Raw genomic sequence first — 18,128 nt, forward strand, 5'->3', positions numbered from 1 at the left:
GGAGGTGTCAAAAAATTTTATTAAATATACGGTGTGGAACAGTCGATTGGAATATATTAATGATGGCGGGTTGGTAAAAACGCTTGAACTTCATTCAAGTACCATGTACTATACCTATTCTCAACTGTTTCGGAAATATTAAGTGTTTTAGAATTTATTACAATAATTAAGATTAAAAGAAATTATTTCACCAATTCGCCACATTACACTAAAAACCTAATAAATAATGGTGATTATTTTATAAACAAACATCAATTTCAATGTGATACAATGTAAAAGAAGTCGAATGACGTCAAGTCAGGACAATGTGCTGGCCATTCTATGGATTCGCATCTCCTTACCCGCAGATTTTAAAAAATTTGGTTCAGGTACTGCCGAACATTGATGATTAATTAATGACGAGGTGTTCCACCTCACTGAAACCACATTATATTCGCAGGAACTTGTTGTTTTGATGAATCAGAATATAAGTTTGTCTAAGTCGGCACGAGGAGCAGTTCTAAATATTTATCTTCATTCAAGTTGCTATCAATGAAAAATTTCCAACAATTCCTGTCCAAACATTAACTTTTTGTTAATGTTTGATTGACTAATTGTGGCAATTTTGACAATTAACATGAACGTGAATGTGCTCTCATCAGAAAACAACACATATCCCAACATTTTATATTCTCCTCCTCAATTAGAAGTCTAATAGGGTCAGATCAGGAGGATGTGCTGGATATTCCATCGATCCACTCCTCTTTATCCACCGATTTGGGAAAATTTGATTCAGATACTGACGGACATTGATTTGGTAATGGTAGGAACTTCATGATGACTATGAAAACAATACATCTTCTAATTAGATTACATGTTCTCCTGAGTTGGTATCATTTGATAGGGATACATTTTATTTTCCTTCAATATTTGAAAAATTCTTGTGTGGCTAACGTTGAACAGTGGAACATGAAACTTAAGCAGAGTATCTCATTTCGTATTATCACTTAATGCATTGGCAACTATTTTTTTTTCTATTGTAACCAAACTCTCCAAAGAGCTTTTCGATTTTGCTAGTTGTTACTTGGGATAAATGCGGCAAATTTGTAAATTTTCCATGAAATAAGCGCGTAACTTATTCGTGTGATTGAGGTATCTCTAATATCTCTAACTATTTCGTTGTGTGCATTTCTTATACATGAACCACAATAGTACTGACACTGATCACTACTGTCATGCGGGCAGACGAGAATTTGCTAAGGCAATGGTGCCATATAAACGCCGTCGGTCGCGTACAGCGTCACACCCTAGGCGCCATACAAACGTCAGCCCAAAATGTGGGCATTCGATAAGAAGAGGAATTATTTATCGAATCAGTCCAATGTTATTGTTCATTATACGATAAAAGTGACAAGGAACATAAAAATAATATTTATAAACACAAATATTGAGACTGACGCTGTGCCCGGCGTTCAGAAGTCCATCGGAACGTTTACGTTCAGGTCGGACGCCACATATAGCATTCAATAGGAAACTGAGACTTTAGTTTGGGAATTTAAGACTACGTCCATGCTTGCGTCTTGTTCGCGGCGATACGAACGTAGCGATCTGCGCGCCTTTTAAATTCTTTGCACATGACCACGCTTAAGCGTTTTTCCACTTCAGTTCAGATCAAACCATGGAAGATAAAGAACTGTAGGCAGTTATTGTCTCCAAGTATTCAGGAAGTAAAGGAAGTATTCATCCAGTTAACGCAAAGAGACTTATATCTACTTTCTGTTGATTTTTTTAAAATTATGCCTCGGTCTCCTATTAAATTCTGTATGCGGCGTCCGACTTGAGCGTAAACGTTTAGATCGACGTCTGAACGCCAGGCGTAGCGTCAGCGGTCGTCGAACGATAACCAGGGCTCCCAACTTAGGGTTTCCCCCCCCCCCAAGATTAGAGGGAAAGGATATTTTTGAGGATTTTCATAACATTGTAAAGAACATAATATCTATTGAAATATTATAAAATATGATTACGCTGCAACGGAATGGTGGATCATGCACAACCATCCGCAAAAATGTTAAAATTGAAATTTTTTATTTATTTAATGATACTTTATTATTTTTAATGAAATTTATTTAGAAATACTTTATAAATAATATAAAATGAGAATAATAAAATTTTTAGGGGAGAATATGTAGTAGTTGTGGGGATTTTAGGGGTCTTTGATTGGGGCTTTAGGGAGATGATTCTTTGAGAGTTGGGAACACTGATGACAACGTTTCACTCATAATAGTAGACGATAAACAGTGTTAGGGTGTAATCGTATGAAGACTCTAAAAAGTAAATAATATACAGGGAGTTGCATTTAAAATGAGAAATTTGGTATTGGCAACTGGTACATGATACACGCTGTAAATTTTTTAAATGCGTATTAAATACAAATCGACGTGTCGAAGCGTTTTTCCCAACACGCCCTCATTCATTTGTTAACGAGTTTATTCCATTTGGTTGTTCGAAACCGTATTAGCAACATCGTGAGATTGCTTAACGGAAATATCGATAGGTGCGAATAGTAACATTTTTCACTTTTCAATTAAAACCTACCTGTATACTAATATTATATTTCTTACTCGTACAACAATAATAGATGTTTGTTTCAGTATTGTTTACCAATTGATTCGATATAATCGATATTGCTGAACAAGCTCTCGCGTATCTAAAATGATAAATTTATTTGCTTGCATTCTGCATTCACACAAGTTATGTTTGTTATCTGAACTATTTAATTATTGCAATTATTCTATTCTAGTAATCACTTTTGTTTGGTTGACCTGATATACAACATATGCATGTTTGTATAAATATAAATAAATTTATAAAGGGACTCCGAGGGATTTGGCTTATTGATAAATAATTAAATTAAGTACAAGGTTATATATACATATATATATATGGACCCATTTTTAAAAATTCGTACTTATTAAAATACAAATGCTACATGAATAATTTTTATACCGATGAATAGAGGAAGTTTCAAAGTAGCCAAACTCATTCCACACACGAGCAAATGTATCTGCTGTTACTGAGTTCACGGTAGCAGAGATACGGTTCCGCAGATCGTTCAGAGTTGTTTGTAGAAGCGAGACGGAAACAGCTTGCTTAACATAACCCCACAATAAATAGTCACATGGAGTGAGATCAGGAGATCTCGGTGACCAGAAGTGTAGAGCCAGGTCTTCATTTCCCCTGCGAACTATCCAGCGCTGAGGTAGGGATTCATTTCAAAAGCCTCGTACATCGAGGTGCCGATGGGGTGGAGTTCCATCCTGTTGAAAAATGAAGTCCTGAATTCACAGTCTCACATCACCCTGTAGATCATTATAACTTCACGTTTTGAATATGTTCAGTAAAAAGTTATGTAAATAGTAAATAATGAAAACAGTTACATAGAAACTAATCAAATTTTAGAACATAAAAATTTCTACGAAGGGATCCGGCTTTAGGCAACCATAAAAATTAAGTATCATTTTAAATCCGTTTTTTAAGCAGATTATTTTCAGTGATTATTACGTGTTACTATAGCATATTAATAAGCTATACACTTATTGAAGTGGGGGTATTGTTAGATAGCGGCAGCTCACGTGCGCCTCATTAAATTACTATAATTTTCATTGTTTTTTATTCCTTGTACTAATCAGCTAAAGTATTGAGATGATTTACATTTATCAAATTAGTTGTATATTTAAATGAGTATTGCTTCACACTGGTCGACAGAAAAAAATTTTGTAGTAACATAAGATTGTAAAAAATTGGACCTATGCAAACACAAAAATATGAAAAAATTGTAACACGTAAGGTTTTTATATTACATTTATAGAACCATATTCATTGGTAAAATATTATTAGAAAAATGATATAAATATTTATAGTTTACATCTAGTAAACATGCCTCACATCTATTAAAAATAAAAAAAAATCAGTTTAAATATAAATTAGCTTTGTTTTTACCTTTTATGAGGGGTTGCACTTTCTCTTTTTAAAAACTAACAGTAATCACCCATCATGGCCGAATCCCTCGTCCTTGATACCGAATTTCCATTGTTCTAATTTCTTGGTGGAACCTTTCAGCCTGCTCATCACTGACTGCTCCCATATTTTCGGGAAAAAATGTCAGATGGGAATGGAGGAAATGAATTTTCAATAACATTCGAGCACCAAGGGATTCGTAGGCGTCTAGAAGTTTATCAACTAACTGTTGGTAGTTTGGATTCATATTGTTGCCCAAAAATCCCTTCACTTCACTAACAAATGCCTTCCATGCTCTAAGTTTCTGCTTGGTTAGCTTTTTTGCAAAATTGTCATCGTCCAGCAATTTTCTTATTTGTGGCTCAATAAAAATACCTCCCTTTAATTTGGCATCTCTCAACTGGGGAAAGAATTCTCTAAGGTATTTGAATTCATCACCCTCTTTATCCGTAGCCATTACAAAGTTATTCATCAATCCAAGTTTAATGTGAAGGGGGACAGAAGGATATTTTTGGGATCTACAAGGGTTATATATTTAAATTTTTGAGATCCTGGTTGAACTCACTTCTTGCTCGCCATTTTTTTACATAGTGTTGATCTACTGCCTGGATGTCCGATAGACAAAAAACAACAATGCTTCGTAAACTCTCCCTGAAGTCCATTTGAAATACCAATCACCTTCAGGTCCTCACATATCTGCCACTTATACTTATTGTAGTTAATTTTGTTTAAAAGCAAGCGAATATTTTCATAAGTTTCTTTCATCTTCACAGAAGGAGCAACTGGTATAGACGATTTTAAATTTCCATTGTGTAAAAAAACTGTATTTAGGCGAGTCAATAAATAGGCGCCACTTACTGGGACTATGCTCAATATCAAGCTCCTTCACCAGACCATCAATATCCGTTCACGCACACAACGAATTTTCCATACTGTAGAATGCAAAAAATGTAGCATTTCTTTTTCTAAGCATTGTAATTTTTGTCTCTTTGGCTAACAAGTTCCATTCCTTAAGACTGGAAGCAAGAAGTTCAGACTGTTGCTTTGATAACACCAAATCACGTGCTAAATCATTTAACTCACTTTGAACAATCAAATATGGCTCGCCAGAACTGGTACTTGGAGTAAAAATAGGGTCAGTGCATTGTTCTTCGGAGCTTCCTCATGACACGTTGTCTCCAGTATCTTCTAAAATAATATTTTGCGGATCTAAAGGCGTAATCGGTACTAGTAAATCTTCGTTATAGGGAACAGGTCGTATAGCTTTTTTCACATTTTTGGAAAATGGCCTGGCTTGCGATTTCACCATAAATTATCCACAAATATAGCAAAATTTGTCAGGAGGAATTTTGCAACTGCGGCGCGTTTGACTCGACATTTTCGTCATTATAATCACTTTTTACACTTTGAACAGAGAACCACGAATTTTTAATGTTATTTTTGTTTATTATTCTGAATAAGACAGTTCAGGTATTTTTTCGGCCATAAATTTGTAGATTTGTGTGCTATAAAAACAAAACACCTTTGGATAGTTTTCCGCGTCTTTTTTTTTAATTTTTCCCTTAGAGTGGTCAGTAATGTCGAATAGTAATCTCCAGTTATTGTTCTACCCTTATCCAAAAAATCAATCATGAATCATGGCAATACCAAGAAACTGAAGCAAGAACTTTTCCAGCAGATTTTTTTGCTTTGTTTCTGGATCGTAGAAATGTACCCAAGTCTCATTCATAGTAACAATTCGGTTTAAGAAGTCCACATCGTTTTCAAATCGAGCACAGATCGAACGCGATGTTTCTACCCTTACACGCTTTTGATCAATATTCAAACATTTGGGGATCCATTTTGCAGCAATATTGGTTATTGTTTCATGAAATGAATATATTATTTTTGTTTTTATTCCTTATTTTGTCTAAACCATTTTCATTTGACATAGAAATTCTCATTCCAGCTAACGTAATAGAACGACGCCTAGTTGGCCATCGACAAGAAGTCTGCGGATTAAAATGGTCTCCGGATAACCAATATCTGGCGTCCGGTGGCAACGATAACAGATTGTACGTTTGGAATATGCAATCGTTATCACCTGTACAAACGTATACGGATCATTTAGCTGCAGTTAAAGCTATAGCATGGTCTCCACATCACCATGGATTGTTAGCGTCCGGAGGCGGAACGGCGGATAGATGTATACGATTCTGGAATACCCTAACTGGACAACCCATGCAGTGCGTTGATACAGGTTAGATTTTTTTTGTTAATACGCGATTATATAACAGGTGGATTGAAAATATCGTAGACTAGTATTGAAAATATTTTTTTATAATTCAATTCAATATAGTTGACTTCGACGTCGCTGTGGGCTAGCTCTGAAGAATACGGTAGATGCGGAATCAATTCCAAGCCTAATTTATGAAATTTTCTCATTGTTTCCATTGATTTGTGCATTGACTTTTTTCTTCTTCAATAACACTAAGTAATATTCGCTGTTATCGCTTTTCCATTTTTTTTTAAATATTCGTTAAATATTATACCATCCGCATCTTAAAATATTGATGCCATAAATTTTTCTGCCGAATTTTGTATCCTTTCGCGCTTTAAAGTCAATTCATCACGTGTTAACTGTCGATTAGACTTCAATGTGAAATTCTCAGCTCAGAATGATCAATTTTTGTACTCACTTTGAACAGAGTTTCCACATATCCAAATTCCAACACGTTCCTTTGATATCTTAGGGTCTCAGCTATCCCAATCAGCTCTACGTTACGGTTATTTGAATTTGTTTCGTGCACTTTTTTGATGTCCTCATTTAAATTTAGTAAACTACCGACGTTTCATTTTTCTGGAGCAAAATCCGAATAATAATTATCGAATCAAACTTTGTGATTAATAGTGTTTTTGCGTCAAAAAGCAATTATTTATTAAGTCGGGAATTTCTTTTTTATCCATTTTTCCAAACTAACCAAAGTGGATTCATTCAAAATACTAAAAAACCCAAAAAAACTTATATAATCTTTTGTTAGGTTATGTTCTCAATATAGAACCTGTAAACCACAATTAAGGTTTATTTGGTCTCATATGACCAAATTAATCTCGGGGGAGCAATTTTTCTGTAATTTAACCTTTCAAAAACTGTATTTTCATTATTAGACTCATATAACCCCTATTTGTCAAATAAAATTTCAAAAAGCCAAATTTTGACAAACGTTTAACCCAGAAAACCCACATTTGACTTTGTAAATTTCTTTTATTGGGTTATGTTCATAATTTGGAATGTATAAACCACAATTTTGCTCCATTCAAATCTTGTCTGACCAAATTGAAACAGAAAAGCAATTTTTTCTCTAACTTAACCTTAAAAAACTATATTTTTAATCAAATTAGACTTATATAAACGGAATTTGTCAAATTAAACTTGAAAAACTTAAATTTTAACCAAGCCCAAAAACCCACTTTTGACTAATGTAATCTTCTTCTATTAGGTTTTGTTTACGATATAGATCCCGTAAACCACAATTATAGTTTGTTCTTGGCTTGGAGAAGCAGTTTTTCTCTAAATTAACCTTAATAAACGTACTTTCAATCAAATTAGATTCACATAACCCCAATTTGTCAAATTAAATTTCAAAAAGCCAAATTTTGACCCATGTTAAAGCCCCTTTTGACTTATGTACACTTGTTTTGTTGGTTTATGTTCACAATATGGAATCTTTAAGCCACAATTTCGCTCATTGTGTCTTGTCTGACCAAATTCAACTCAGAAAAAACATTTTTTCTCTAAATTAACCTTACAAGACAATGTTTGAATCAAATTAGACTCATATAACCCTAGTTTGTAATCGTCAAAAAGTTGAATTTTAATCAAGCTTTACCCCAAAAACCCATTTTTTACTAATGTAATCACCTTCTGCTAGGTCATGTTTAAGATATGGATCCTGTAAACCACAGGTATGGTTCGTTGGGACTTGTCTGGCCAAATTGATATCAGAAAAACAATTATTTCTCTAAATTAAACTTGAAAAACTGTATCAAATTAGACTCATATAACCCGAATTTATCAAATTAAACTTCAAAAAGTCAAATTTTAACCAAGTTTCATCCGAAACCCCCACTTTTCCTTTACCTAATGTAATCGTTTGTTAAGACTTGGTGAAAATCATATGGATTTAATACTAGTAGTGCCACCTTGGTGTCAGTCTACGAATTTTTCAGTTTACCTAATGCTTATAAGTGTGTGGTGTGGTGAAATTGATTTATTTTGTTTATTCCAGGTTCCCAAGTTTGTAACTTAGCTTGGTCTAAGCATAGCTCGGAATTAGTTTCAACGCACGGCTATTCCCAAAACCAAATCCTAGTTTGGAAATATCCAAGCCTCACTCAAGTTGCCAAATTGACAGGTCATTCATACAGAGTACTTTATCTTGCACTTTCACCTGACGGGGAAGCCATAGTGACCGGCGCCGGAGACGAAACACTTAGATTTTGGAATGTGTTTAGTAAAGCTAGGTCACAAAAAGAAACAAGATCGGTTTTGAGTCTGTATACGGGGATACGCTAAAATTGTAACAGTTTCGATACATTTTTTTATTTATCAAATCCCCCTGTATAAACCCAATGTAATATTTGAGTTGAATATTTTTTGTACATAAAAATGATGGAAAGTTTGGTTTTAAGTCAAATTCAATTTTTTGGAGTAGTGAAAATATAACTAAAACAAAAAATGTGTTACAGGGTGAATGAAATTAAGAAGTTACTAGATAACCATTAATTTACTTCCGTGAAGTGCCCCATTTTTTTTCTAAACGCCTCTACCCCACTCCTTTATACAATTTACAAGTTTATTTATATATTTTTATGTAACTAATCTACATACAATACTTTATATTGATTTTGTTATGAAGATTTATATTAAATGTGATAATTTAAATGTTTATTTTTAAAATTTTTATGGCATGCTCGGTGTTTCGATTTCAGTTTAATTTTAAATAGTTTTAACAAGTTAAGTGTCAAATTCAAACACCCGGTATAGCAAATTGTGCTAATATAAGAAATGAGGTTTCTATGAAATCGTATAATTGTTACAAAGTAACTTTTTAGGGTCGTTTTTCTTAGGGGTTTTATTGCAACGAACTCGTAGACGTAAATAGACTGTATAATCGTCAATTATTCCAATATTTTTATTTATCAAACATGGTCAAATACGACATTTTGTTTCCAATTTTGAATTATTATTAATAAATTGTCAATTCTTTGAGAACTAAGTTATTACATCCCGAAACATTGATTACCATAAAGGAAGTTTCTAAACAACGATTTCTTTGATAAAATCCAAAATTTTTACAACTTCTAAACATTAATTATGTTTTCGCACGCATAACAGGTTATAAATTTCTGAGGAAATTGTAAATATATTTTTTAACTTGATCACTTCAGTTTTAATCAAACCACATTTTTCCAGTTTCTGTTGTATTTTGGATGATTATTTTCCATTCCATTTTTTTCTTTTCATTCTTTCTCATTCAAGCCATTTTTTAATACACTCAATCCAGTTTCTGTGGAAGATCAAACCTTCTCAGATATTTTTTTATATCTGCTTCGTAGACAATTATTCTCAATTGTAATCTATTTCTAATTTTTGCTCTCCTATTCTAAGTAGGTACTTCTCTAATCAAACCACATTTCCTTGCACCATCTTTAGATATTTTGCGTATTTTTTGCCTCTTCATTCCATCTTGTTTTCTATTTTTTTTTTATTTTAACTCGAGTCCAATATCTGTGCAGTATGAAACCGCGTTTTTATTCTGCTTCTTCTCAGGAATTTTTTTATGTTTTTACTCTTTCCCTGCCTTTTCTCAGATATTTTTGTTGTCTATTACCACGTGTATTATTATTTTTTATTTCACCCTCTTCCTATTTTTTCTCTCCTATTCTATGCAAATTGTTTTCCATCCAATTAATCCAGAACCTGTGATGAATCAAAAAAAGATTTCTCTGTAAGAGATTTTGTTGAGCATTTGCTTTGTTGAATGTTGATTCTCCATATCATCTCGTTTCCCAGTTTTCTTCTTCTAACTTAATCAATCTGATACCAGTGGAGGATCAAATTGTCTGCTTCTTCTCAGATATTTTGGTATGTCTTTGCCTCTTAGACAATTATACTTTATTCCAACCTATTTTTTATTTACTATTGTATGCAAGTTACTTTCTATTAGATCAACCATGAACCTGTGATTAATCAAAACAAGTTTTCTCCTACTTTCTGTAAGAGACTTTGTTGAGCAATTGCCTTGTTGAATATTTCTTCTTTTACCTCTATCCATTTCCAAGACATTTTTCAACTAAAATCTGTTTTTTAGTTTCTTCCAGTTAAAGTTAGTGTGCCTTTTCTCTGTTAAGTTTAATTCTCCCTTTTATTCTTTTGTTTACATTTTCTCCAATTCATAATCATTTATTTTTGGTATTTCTCCCTGCGGTTTCCATTTTTAGCCTTTCCATGGATCTACTAAAATATCGTTTTTTTTATTTACTCACTTATCTATCATTATGTTATTTTATTACTCTTTCTATTTGTTTAATCATTTATTATTCCTCTTTTTAATATGTAACATGAAACAATAGTTAGAAGACTGAAAATAAAAGAAAATAAAATGATTTTTTTTTTTTCGAAATAGTATATAATATATAATAGTAATAGTATTTTTCACCTTTATACACCTATTTACATCTACGACGGAGTTTTTTAAAATAAAAACTAATATACAGGCTGTCCCACTAAGGGTTTCTCATGATCTTGTATTTTTAGGGTAATTTTAGAATTAATGTATTTTCAATTGTGTTCAAATGTAAGTACAAGATAACTAAAAAATTTATGCTCTAACTACTTGGATTCCCAATTCAAAAACGACGATAGTTGGGACAACCTGTATTTTTATCTTAGTGTGCACTGATGATTGAATTTACAGATGTTTTTTGGGAGTTTTAAAACTTGATTTCGGTAATTAAATTTTAAATAATTCGATTGAAATGTTACGGGATGTCTCAAATATTTCCTTTGTTAAGACATCTTAATTGGTTTAAAAAAAATTAAATTAATTAAAATATTTCCAAATCTTTGTTGAAAAGTTGTAAAGCTTTTTATAGAAGAAGCTGATATTTTGGACACATCCTGTAGATTTATTTATTTTTTTTTTCTATAAATTGTATATAATAGTTGAACAAAGTAGAATGTTTATTACTGCAATATTGTATGAAATTGTTGATTTCTTCGCTAAATAAAGAAATGAATATATACTTTCTTATTTAATTTCAAAATTTACAAAATTTTTTCTACAATGCCTATTCTAGTATCGGGTGGAATAATAATAATTGTTTCATTCATAAATTCCATATAATTGTGGATTATTCTTCGAAATTGTTGGTGAATGTCAGAAAGATCTAGTTGGATCAATTGGCTAGTTGTAAATGCAATGATCATATGATTGCCATACGCGCAAAGTATTAAAATTAACCTTATTCAAGAGGTGAAGAATAATTTTATGCTCGAGTAGAATACAATACGTTATCCACGACTACTAAATAATTTTGTTGAAAATCATTACTTCTACATACACCCATTACTAGTTAGAAAGTTATTGATATCTTTGCTAGAAGTTTTCACTTTTTTTAAGCTGAAAACCTGCTTTCTGTCTTAAAATGCTCCTAATTTTTCATAATTTTCTAACTTCATACAAATTTTGCGGATAAGTGAAATATACCAACAAAGACGATAATGAAAATTTAGTGATTTTCTCTTCCTTTTTCTAGTTCAAAAAAGATTCATAGCCCATATTATATACTTTCCTCGACTTTTCCATTAATTAAATTTAATGAAAACACCTTCAACACCTGGCCTAATTTCTAGTAGGGTTGAGGAAAAGTCTTTTTCTTTATCCATTTGTAGTCGATTTTGTAATACAATTTAACATAAAATATAATAAACATTGAAAAATCTACGTACACAAACAATAATGTTGATAAGTTCGAGTCAACTTTATTTTGTTTCAAAAGCTATTTAGATTTATAATTTATTTCAATTAAGAAACAAATCGAAGGCTTGCCTCGTCCTCGTGGTTTTATGAGATATTCGACATTTTTTGTGAACTGGGAATATTTTGTCATTTCTTTCGCCATCTCCCATCTTGGAGGATGAGGCGGAAAAGCAAAACCGCAAATTTTCATTTATTTTCCCAAGGTTCAGCTCTAGATCGAGTTATAGTTATTGTAATAATAATTTGTCCAAAGAGTTCCAAAAGATTTTCTCTTCTTTGGGATATGTTTCCAGCTTAATATTAAGGATTATTCGACACATAAAGAATTCAGTACTGCAACGTTCAACAGGAAGTAAAAAATTTTAGTAGGCAATTTCGTTGTTTGGTTTTGCCAGGTATAATGTTAACCATTTGGTCAGTAGCAGCAATCCCTACCTTAGTATGATGTAAATGCAAAATAATTTTTGGTTTTTATTTCAACATGAGATTATCGGATATTGGCAAGTTAAAGATTTCAAGTAAAGAAGATTCTATAATGTGTATAAAACGAGTATCTAACGGCCGTAGAGTCAGTTAATAATCTAATGTCATCACAAACACATCAGTATAGACAAGTAAGTTAATTTAGTGCATTTATTCAAGTATATAAATACATTACATAATTTTTACAATAGATGATACTAACAAAAATGCAATAATCCAAACTATACGAGAATAAATTGGGAGTAATAATTCGGCATATAAAAATGTAAATAAGTCTTTTAATTATTCATCTTTATTAATATTAATAATAATCTTTAATAGGTCTTTTCGGACAGCTCTAATGATACCCAATTTTTCAAAACGGGCCACAATTTTTCCTACAACTTCTTGACACTACATCTGCAATAAACTATGAGGTAGCTGGATTTGAAAAAAAAATATTACTTTGAATTGAGTAGAAATTATTATTTACAAATAAATAAATTTAAATCACAATACATTTTTCAGCATAAAAAGTATATAATACAGCACAGCCATAAAAATAAGTTTACGATATCAATTTATCCAAAGCTTTGTCTTTATCATTGTCACATTCAACCAACGCAAGTGAAATGTCTTTTTCAGCAAATCCTAAATCTAATAGATCTGACAACGCCAACAAATGGTCTACAACCTAAAATAAATAAATCAATATACAGGATAGTTTTAAATACAATATTAGAAAATAAAAAGTACAAGCAGACAGACTAGAAATTTTAGAATGTTTTCAAGTTGGCTAAGTATCTAAAATCTTTATGAAATATGTGAAGAAGTAGGTTAGAACATGTACTTTGTACTAATTTCTTACCACAAGATTAACCAAAATAAAGGGTATTAAAGGTTTTACTTATCACCAAATAAACAAATTCAAAACAATTACATTAAGAGAGTAATTACTCTAATTTAAATTTTAATTCATTTAAAAATAGTTTTCATAATAGCATTATTAAAAATGTTATAAATAGAACAAACATTACTATAGATTAAAACTGAATAGTTACAGGGCGAACAATACAGAATGTGTTGATTATAATAAAGTGGGTATGAAAATTATTAATTTACATTATAAAGAAACTATAGCTTTTATATTCAATTTTCAAAAATTATATTTGATTATATTTTCACCTCTAACTAGATAAGACACCACAAGTTTGATATAATATACAGTGTCTCACATTTAAAACCCCTCCATATTTCCATTATTCCTAATTTAAATTTTTAAAGAATAACGGGTCTCATTAAGATAATTAAATTAAATTTAAAAGTTATACCAAGTCTACTAGAAGTTAACAAATAGAACCTCATCACATAATCAGCTTTTTTATTATTATAAGATATACAATTGTCTAGTTTTCCTTATTTGATATTAAGGGGATATTTTGATCTAGAAATTTGAAAAAAATCGATTTTTTACATATTTTCAAAGCTTAGACCCTCAGAATATGTCCTTTAACGAATTTTTAAAAATTTGCATTATTTACGGAGATATTTCATTTTGTGACGGAGCGTCTAAGCCGGCCGAGTGGAACGAGATATTCTAATGAAACTACTTTTTTTAAAGTGATATCTCAAGTTCTACCTGACCGATTTCTTTGAAATTTGGTGAAAATCTTTTTTATATATCTCCCTATCGTGTCTCTCTTGGATTTTGCAAAAAATTCAATTTGGAGTCTTTTTCAAAAATTCGAGAAAGGGTGAAAAAAAATGATATTTTATGTCGACGCCATTTTGTGAATTTTTTTGGTTAAGGTCAATGCGATAGCGACATATTTACAGATTAGGGATTTTTCAAATTTATTTGTTCCAGATCACTACAATGGCTGCAATCATGTCAACCAAAGTTTTTTTGTAGCCCCTACTTTACTAGCCTGTAATTCATTGATTTTTTTATATTCATTCTTGTATTTTTGAGTATATCCGCTTTATTTAGGAATGTGTGAACCCGATTTTGATAAGATTACTTGTTTTTCCTAGCGAATAAAAGTTATTGAGGTCACTTTCAGCAATATTCACATCCACAAATGTTTTCCATTCTAATATAGTTAACTGAAACTTGACCTGGTTATGTGTTCAGTCTGATAATAATGTTATTTTCTTTAGACTTTTTAGATTTTCAAGTTTGTTCGTTGTCTATCTCGAATTAATTTGTTCTCGTATTTAGATATTTTATAGTTAATTATAAATCAGTGGGCGGCCTTTAAGCATATAGGCCTGTCGTGTTATTTTGATCTTCAATTTTCAGTGTTAACCTCCTATGAGTGCTTTTAGTTCTTGTTTGATTCTCTGTATCTCTTCTATGATATTTTCATTCATAATGGACATTACTTCAGCTCTCAAGGAAGTATTTATGTATTGGATTCTCTGATAAGGAATACTAATATGTATCACCAACGACAAAAAGTTAGATCAAAAAGTTATATCAATATTTTAGTTAATTCACTTCTTTAGACATTTGTTTAATTCTTTTTTTTATCAAATGTTTTTATTATAGTTGCATGTTTTTTAGTTAGAATTATTGTTTTCATCAATTAGTGAACCCAAATTTTTAATTATATTTAGGTAGCAACAAGGAATTGTTATAATACAAAGCAAAATATCAAAAATTGCCCCATTTGTCGACTCATAGGTATTAATTTTCGGTTGATTATCTTTAAAAATGAGAGCCATTACCATGTATGATTGTGAAAAGTGAAATTTATACCTGATGGGAGTATATTCATTTAAAATGTGATACTGCATAAAATTCCTACCTTTTTCTGATCATCTCCAAGAATCTGGCAAATCCTAGCAACCCTTGACAATGGAAATCCCATAGAACTTATAGACATGCATAAGTCTTGTTGACTCTTAGTTAATAACTGAAATGGATCATCCAACTCGTCTTTTTTAATCTTCGGCCGAGGATAAACAGCATCTATACTCTTAGGCCTTGTATTCTGTGTGACTGTTTCATTTCTTACATAAGATTCTTGAAGAACTGAAGTACTAATATGAGTATTTTCTATTTCATTCTCTAACGCTTTCACAATATCTGGGACACTTTTACAATTTGTTGTTTTAGTTTCTGATCTATCTTTTAATGATTGTGATGAAGGTGTGTAATACTCAGTAGGAGGACTAGGTTTGTAGGCATAAGGTTGGAATGGATTAGTATCGTAATAGAAGCCATTTGTACTTGAATAATCAGATACAACTGGCCGAACATAAGATGCAGAATTAGGAATGCTATAAGAATACTGATTACTCATGTAATTAGAATACGTAGGTTGAACTTGTGTTGTTGTTGGCTTTACACTGGGAAAGTTTGAAAATGCATTAATATTAGGACTTGGCTTATAATTAGTTTTATCTCTATTTAAAACTTGCGCTAACTCCTCCATATCATTAATAGATTTTAATTCCATATTGTCAAAAGGACTTGAGGTATCGTTTTCAAAATCTGATATATTGAATGGACTTTTATCAGTTTTATGAGGATATTGCTGATTACTATAATTTTGTAATGGGATGGGTGTAAGGATATTAGAATAAGGATTCGTGATTTGTGTAGGAACTAGAATATCATCATTAGCTGAATATCTTCCATAATTCCTACTGATACTTAAAACATTTGTTCCTCCCATGAATGATGTACTAGTTGCTGTAGTGGCAGCCTCATTTACAGTCTTAAGCTCTATTTCATCTATTTTCTCTTTGTCTATTGATTCCTGTTCATTTCTCTTCTTTTCTAAAAAACATATATGAATGATTATGTGAAAAAATAGGCTAAAAGTTAAATTAAAAAAGATGATCAACTTGTATCTTTGCACTTCAACTTGCTAGCAGCTTACAATCGACACATTGTACATGTATGTACATAAACTTTTCAAAGAAGTTGTCTGATTAGAATAAGAGAAAAAAATAACATCAATTCAAAACTCTACTGGGAATTATATCAAATAAAAAATTAACCTAACAATTTTATTAAACAACAAAAGGAAACTTAAGCAGAAAGTTGAGAAATTTCTTAATGATATTAGATAACTCATCACAAAAGAAAACTTAAAAGGAAGCAGCAAACAATAGATAGAACTAGTAATACTACACCTAAAAAGAGAAATCCAAAAAATTGGAGAAGAATCTATGAGATTTAACAAATGAGAACAATACAGATTATTCTCTTTAAAAAGCAAACAAATGAAGACCTATAAGCCAAAACCCTCCAATTAAACAAGCTGGTGGAAATTGGGCTTCAAACAACACATATAAGATGCAACCTTTTGAAAATCATGTAGAACAAACAGTTAAACCAAATTATAATCAAAAAGAAGATTCAGACTGGGAAGAAAAATTCCAAGAAGAAGAACTAATCAAGCATATATCACCTAATGACTTTTTACTCAGATAAAAAGAAATATTAACTCAAGAAAAGCTCCAGGCTTTACCAAGATCAACAATAGTTAAATTAATACTCTGCTCTTAGGTTAAGGACTTTTTTGGCTGAAAATTATACTTAAATGCAAAGAATGTCAGAATTTTCCATGGTGAGCTTATGCCATCAGTGGAGATTTATTAAATATTTCCCCCAGATATCAGTAGTCATTATTGCATTTATACTCACATCAATAAGAGAATTAACACAATATATCTTTTAAAAAATCCATTTCCAAAAAATACACCTGAATTTTTCATGAAAAACTTTTAATTCAACTTCTATTATGTACATTTGCTGTGTAGTGGATTAAAATTGTTTGTTGACTGAAAAGAAGTGACTCAAGGTCAATGAAATTATTATTAATTTTAAAGAAATCTGGACATCTCTTTAGTTTCATATCATATGATATAATTAAAACAAATTAGACTCTAGCTTAAAGAAGAAAATCCAACAAGATATGGAAATATTCGAATTTATAATGAATCTACTCAATATTTCAAGCTTACTTAGGTATTCTTCTCTAGCAGAATCAATCCTATCTTTTCTTTCCTGAGCAATGGTTACCCTATGATTCTTCCATTCCTTCATTTTAATAAGAGCAGTTTTTTCTAGAGAAAATTCGTAACTTGGTATGTTATCTTGAATTTGTTTGTTTAGATTGATCCTCTGTGCATAACTAATGGCTAAATTGATACGAGGTGGTGGTTTATACTTTTCAGAAATTTTTACCTTAATGTTATCTGTATAACAATCATTATTTTGCTTGGCCATAATAAAAGCGGTCTAGAAGTAAAGGACTGTATTTGAAGTCAGTATAATACCGAATTAACTATTAAAGATCTTTGTTAGCTTACCGTATTAATTTTAAAGATAATTAAACCTATTATAACCAAGTTAATGTCATCTCACATTCAGAATTAAAAATATAAATTCGTAACAATAACACTAGTCCACGGAATTTATCTACTTTATAATTAAATAATAACTTTTAATATTTATCTAATGAAAATTAAACTTCTATCATTATGTCAATGTTAAGACTTTTATAATTTGTCACAGAATAATGAAAATATGCAAATATACAAAATGACAGTCATGTTAGGAAACTTTATTAATATTCACAAATATCCACGATTTATTAATATGTGAAAAAATGTTGAGTATTTAGCATT

General features: G+C 31.1%; 2 protein-coding genes across 3 annotated transcripts in view; one reads left to right on the forward strand and one right to left on the reverse strand.

Annotated features, from left to right (window-relative positions):
• The window catches only part of LOC130443014 (fizzy-related protein homolog), a 63,781-nt gene extending 52,498 nt beyond the window's left edge, over positions 1-11,283 (forward strand). The window contains exons 4-5 of the mRNA XM_056777456.1: positions 5,945-6,235; positions 8,265-11,283. Of these exons, the coding sequence (XP_056633434.1) occupies positions 5,945-6,235; positions 8,265-8,551 (578 nt within the window). The 3' untranslated portion in view covers positions 8,552-11,283. The remainder of the gene's footprint in view (positions 1-5,944; positions 6,236-8,264) is intronic.
• Positions 11,284-12,978: 1,695 nt separating this feature from the next.
• LOC130442554 (ubiquitin-associated protein 1) lies at positions 12,979-18,051 on the reverse strand. Of its 2 annotated transcripts, none has more exons than XM_056776753.1 (4): positions 17,811-18,051; positions 17,463-17,739; positions 15,293-16,269; positions 12,979-13,176 (listed from the first exon to the last, which is right to left on the reverse strand). In XM_056776753.1, exons 2-4 carry the CDS (start codon positions 17,725-17,727, stop codon positions 13,051-13,053), a joined length of 1,368 nt encoding a protein of 455 aa, XP_056632731.1. In that variant the 5' UTR covers positions 17,728-17,739; positions 17,811-18,051; the 3' UTR covers positions 12,979-13,050. The 2 variants fall into 2 exon arrangements, with proteins under 2 accessions (XP_056632731.1, XP_056632733.1); XM_056776755.1 differs by having other exon boundaries at positions 17,463-17,753.
• Positions 18,052-18,128: the final 77 nt, after the last annotated feature.

Source organism: Diorhabda sublineata, chromosome 4 (assembly GCF_026230105.1).
Source record: "Diorhabda sublineata isolate icDioSubl1.1 chromosome 4, icDioSubl1.1, whole genome shotgun sequence".
NCBI classification, from domain to species: domain Eukaryota; kingdom Metazoa; phylum Arthropoda; class Insecta; order Coleoptera; family Chrysomelidae; genus Diorhabda; species Diorhabda sublineata.

Bases quoted from the DNA above. Each gene is read 5' to 3' on its own strand.
- LOC130442554 (XM_056776753.1), bottom strand. From the start codon at position 17,727: ATGGCCAAGCAAAATAATGATTGTTATACAGATAACATTAAGGTAAAA. The intron at 16,270-17,462 runs GTAAGCTTGAAA...TATGTTTTTTAG, and splicing joins TGCTAGAGAAGAATACCTAA to AAAAGAAGAGAAATGAACAG. The intron at 13,177-15,292 runs GTAGGAATTTTA...TATTTATTTTAG, and splicing joins TTGGAGATGATCAGAAAAAG to GTTGTAGACCATTTGTTGGC.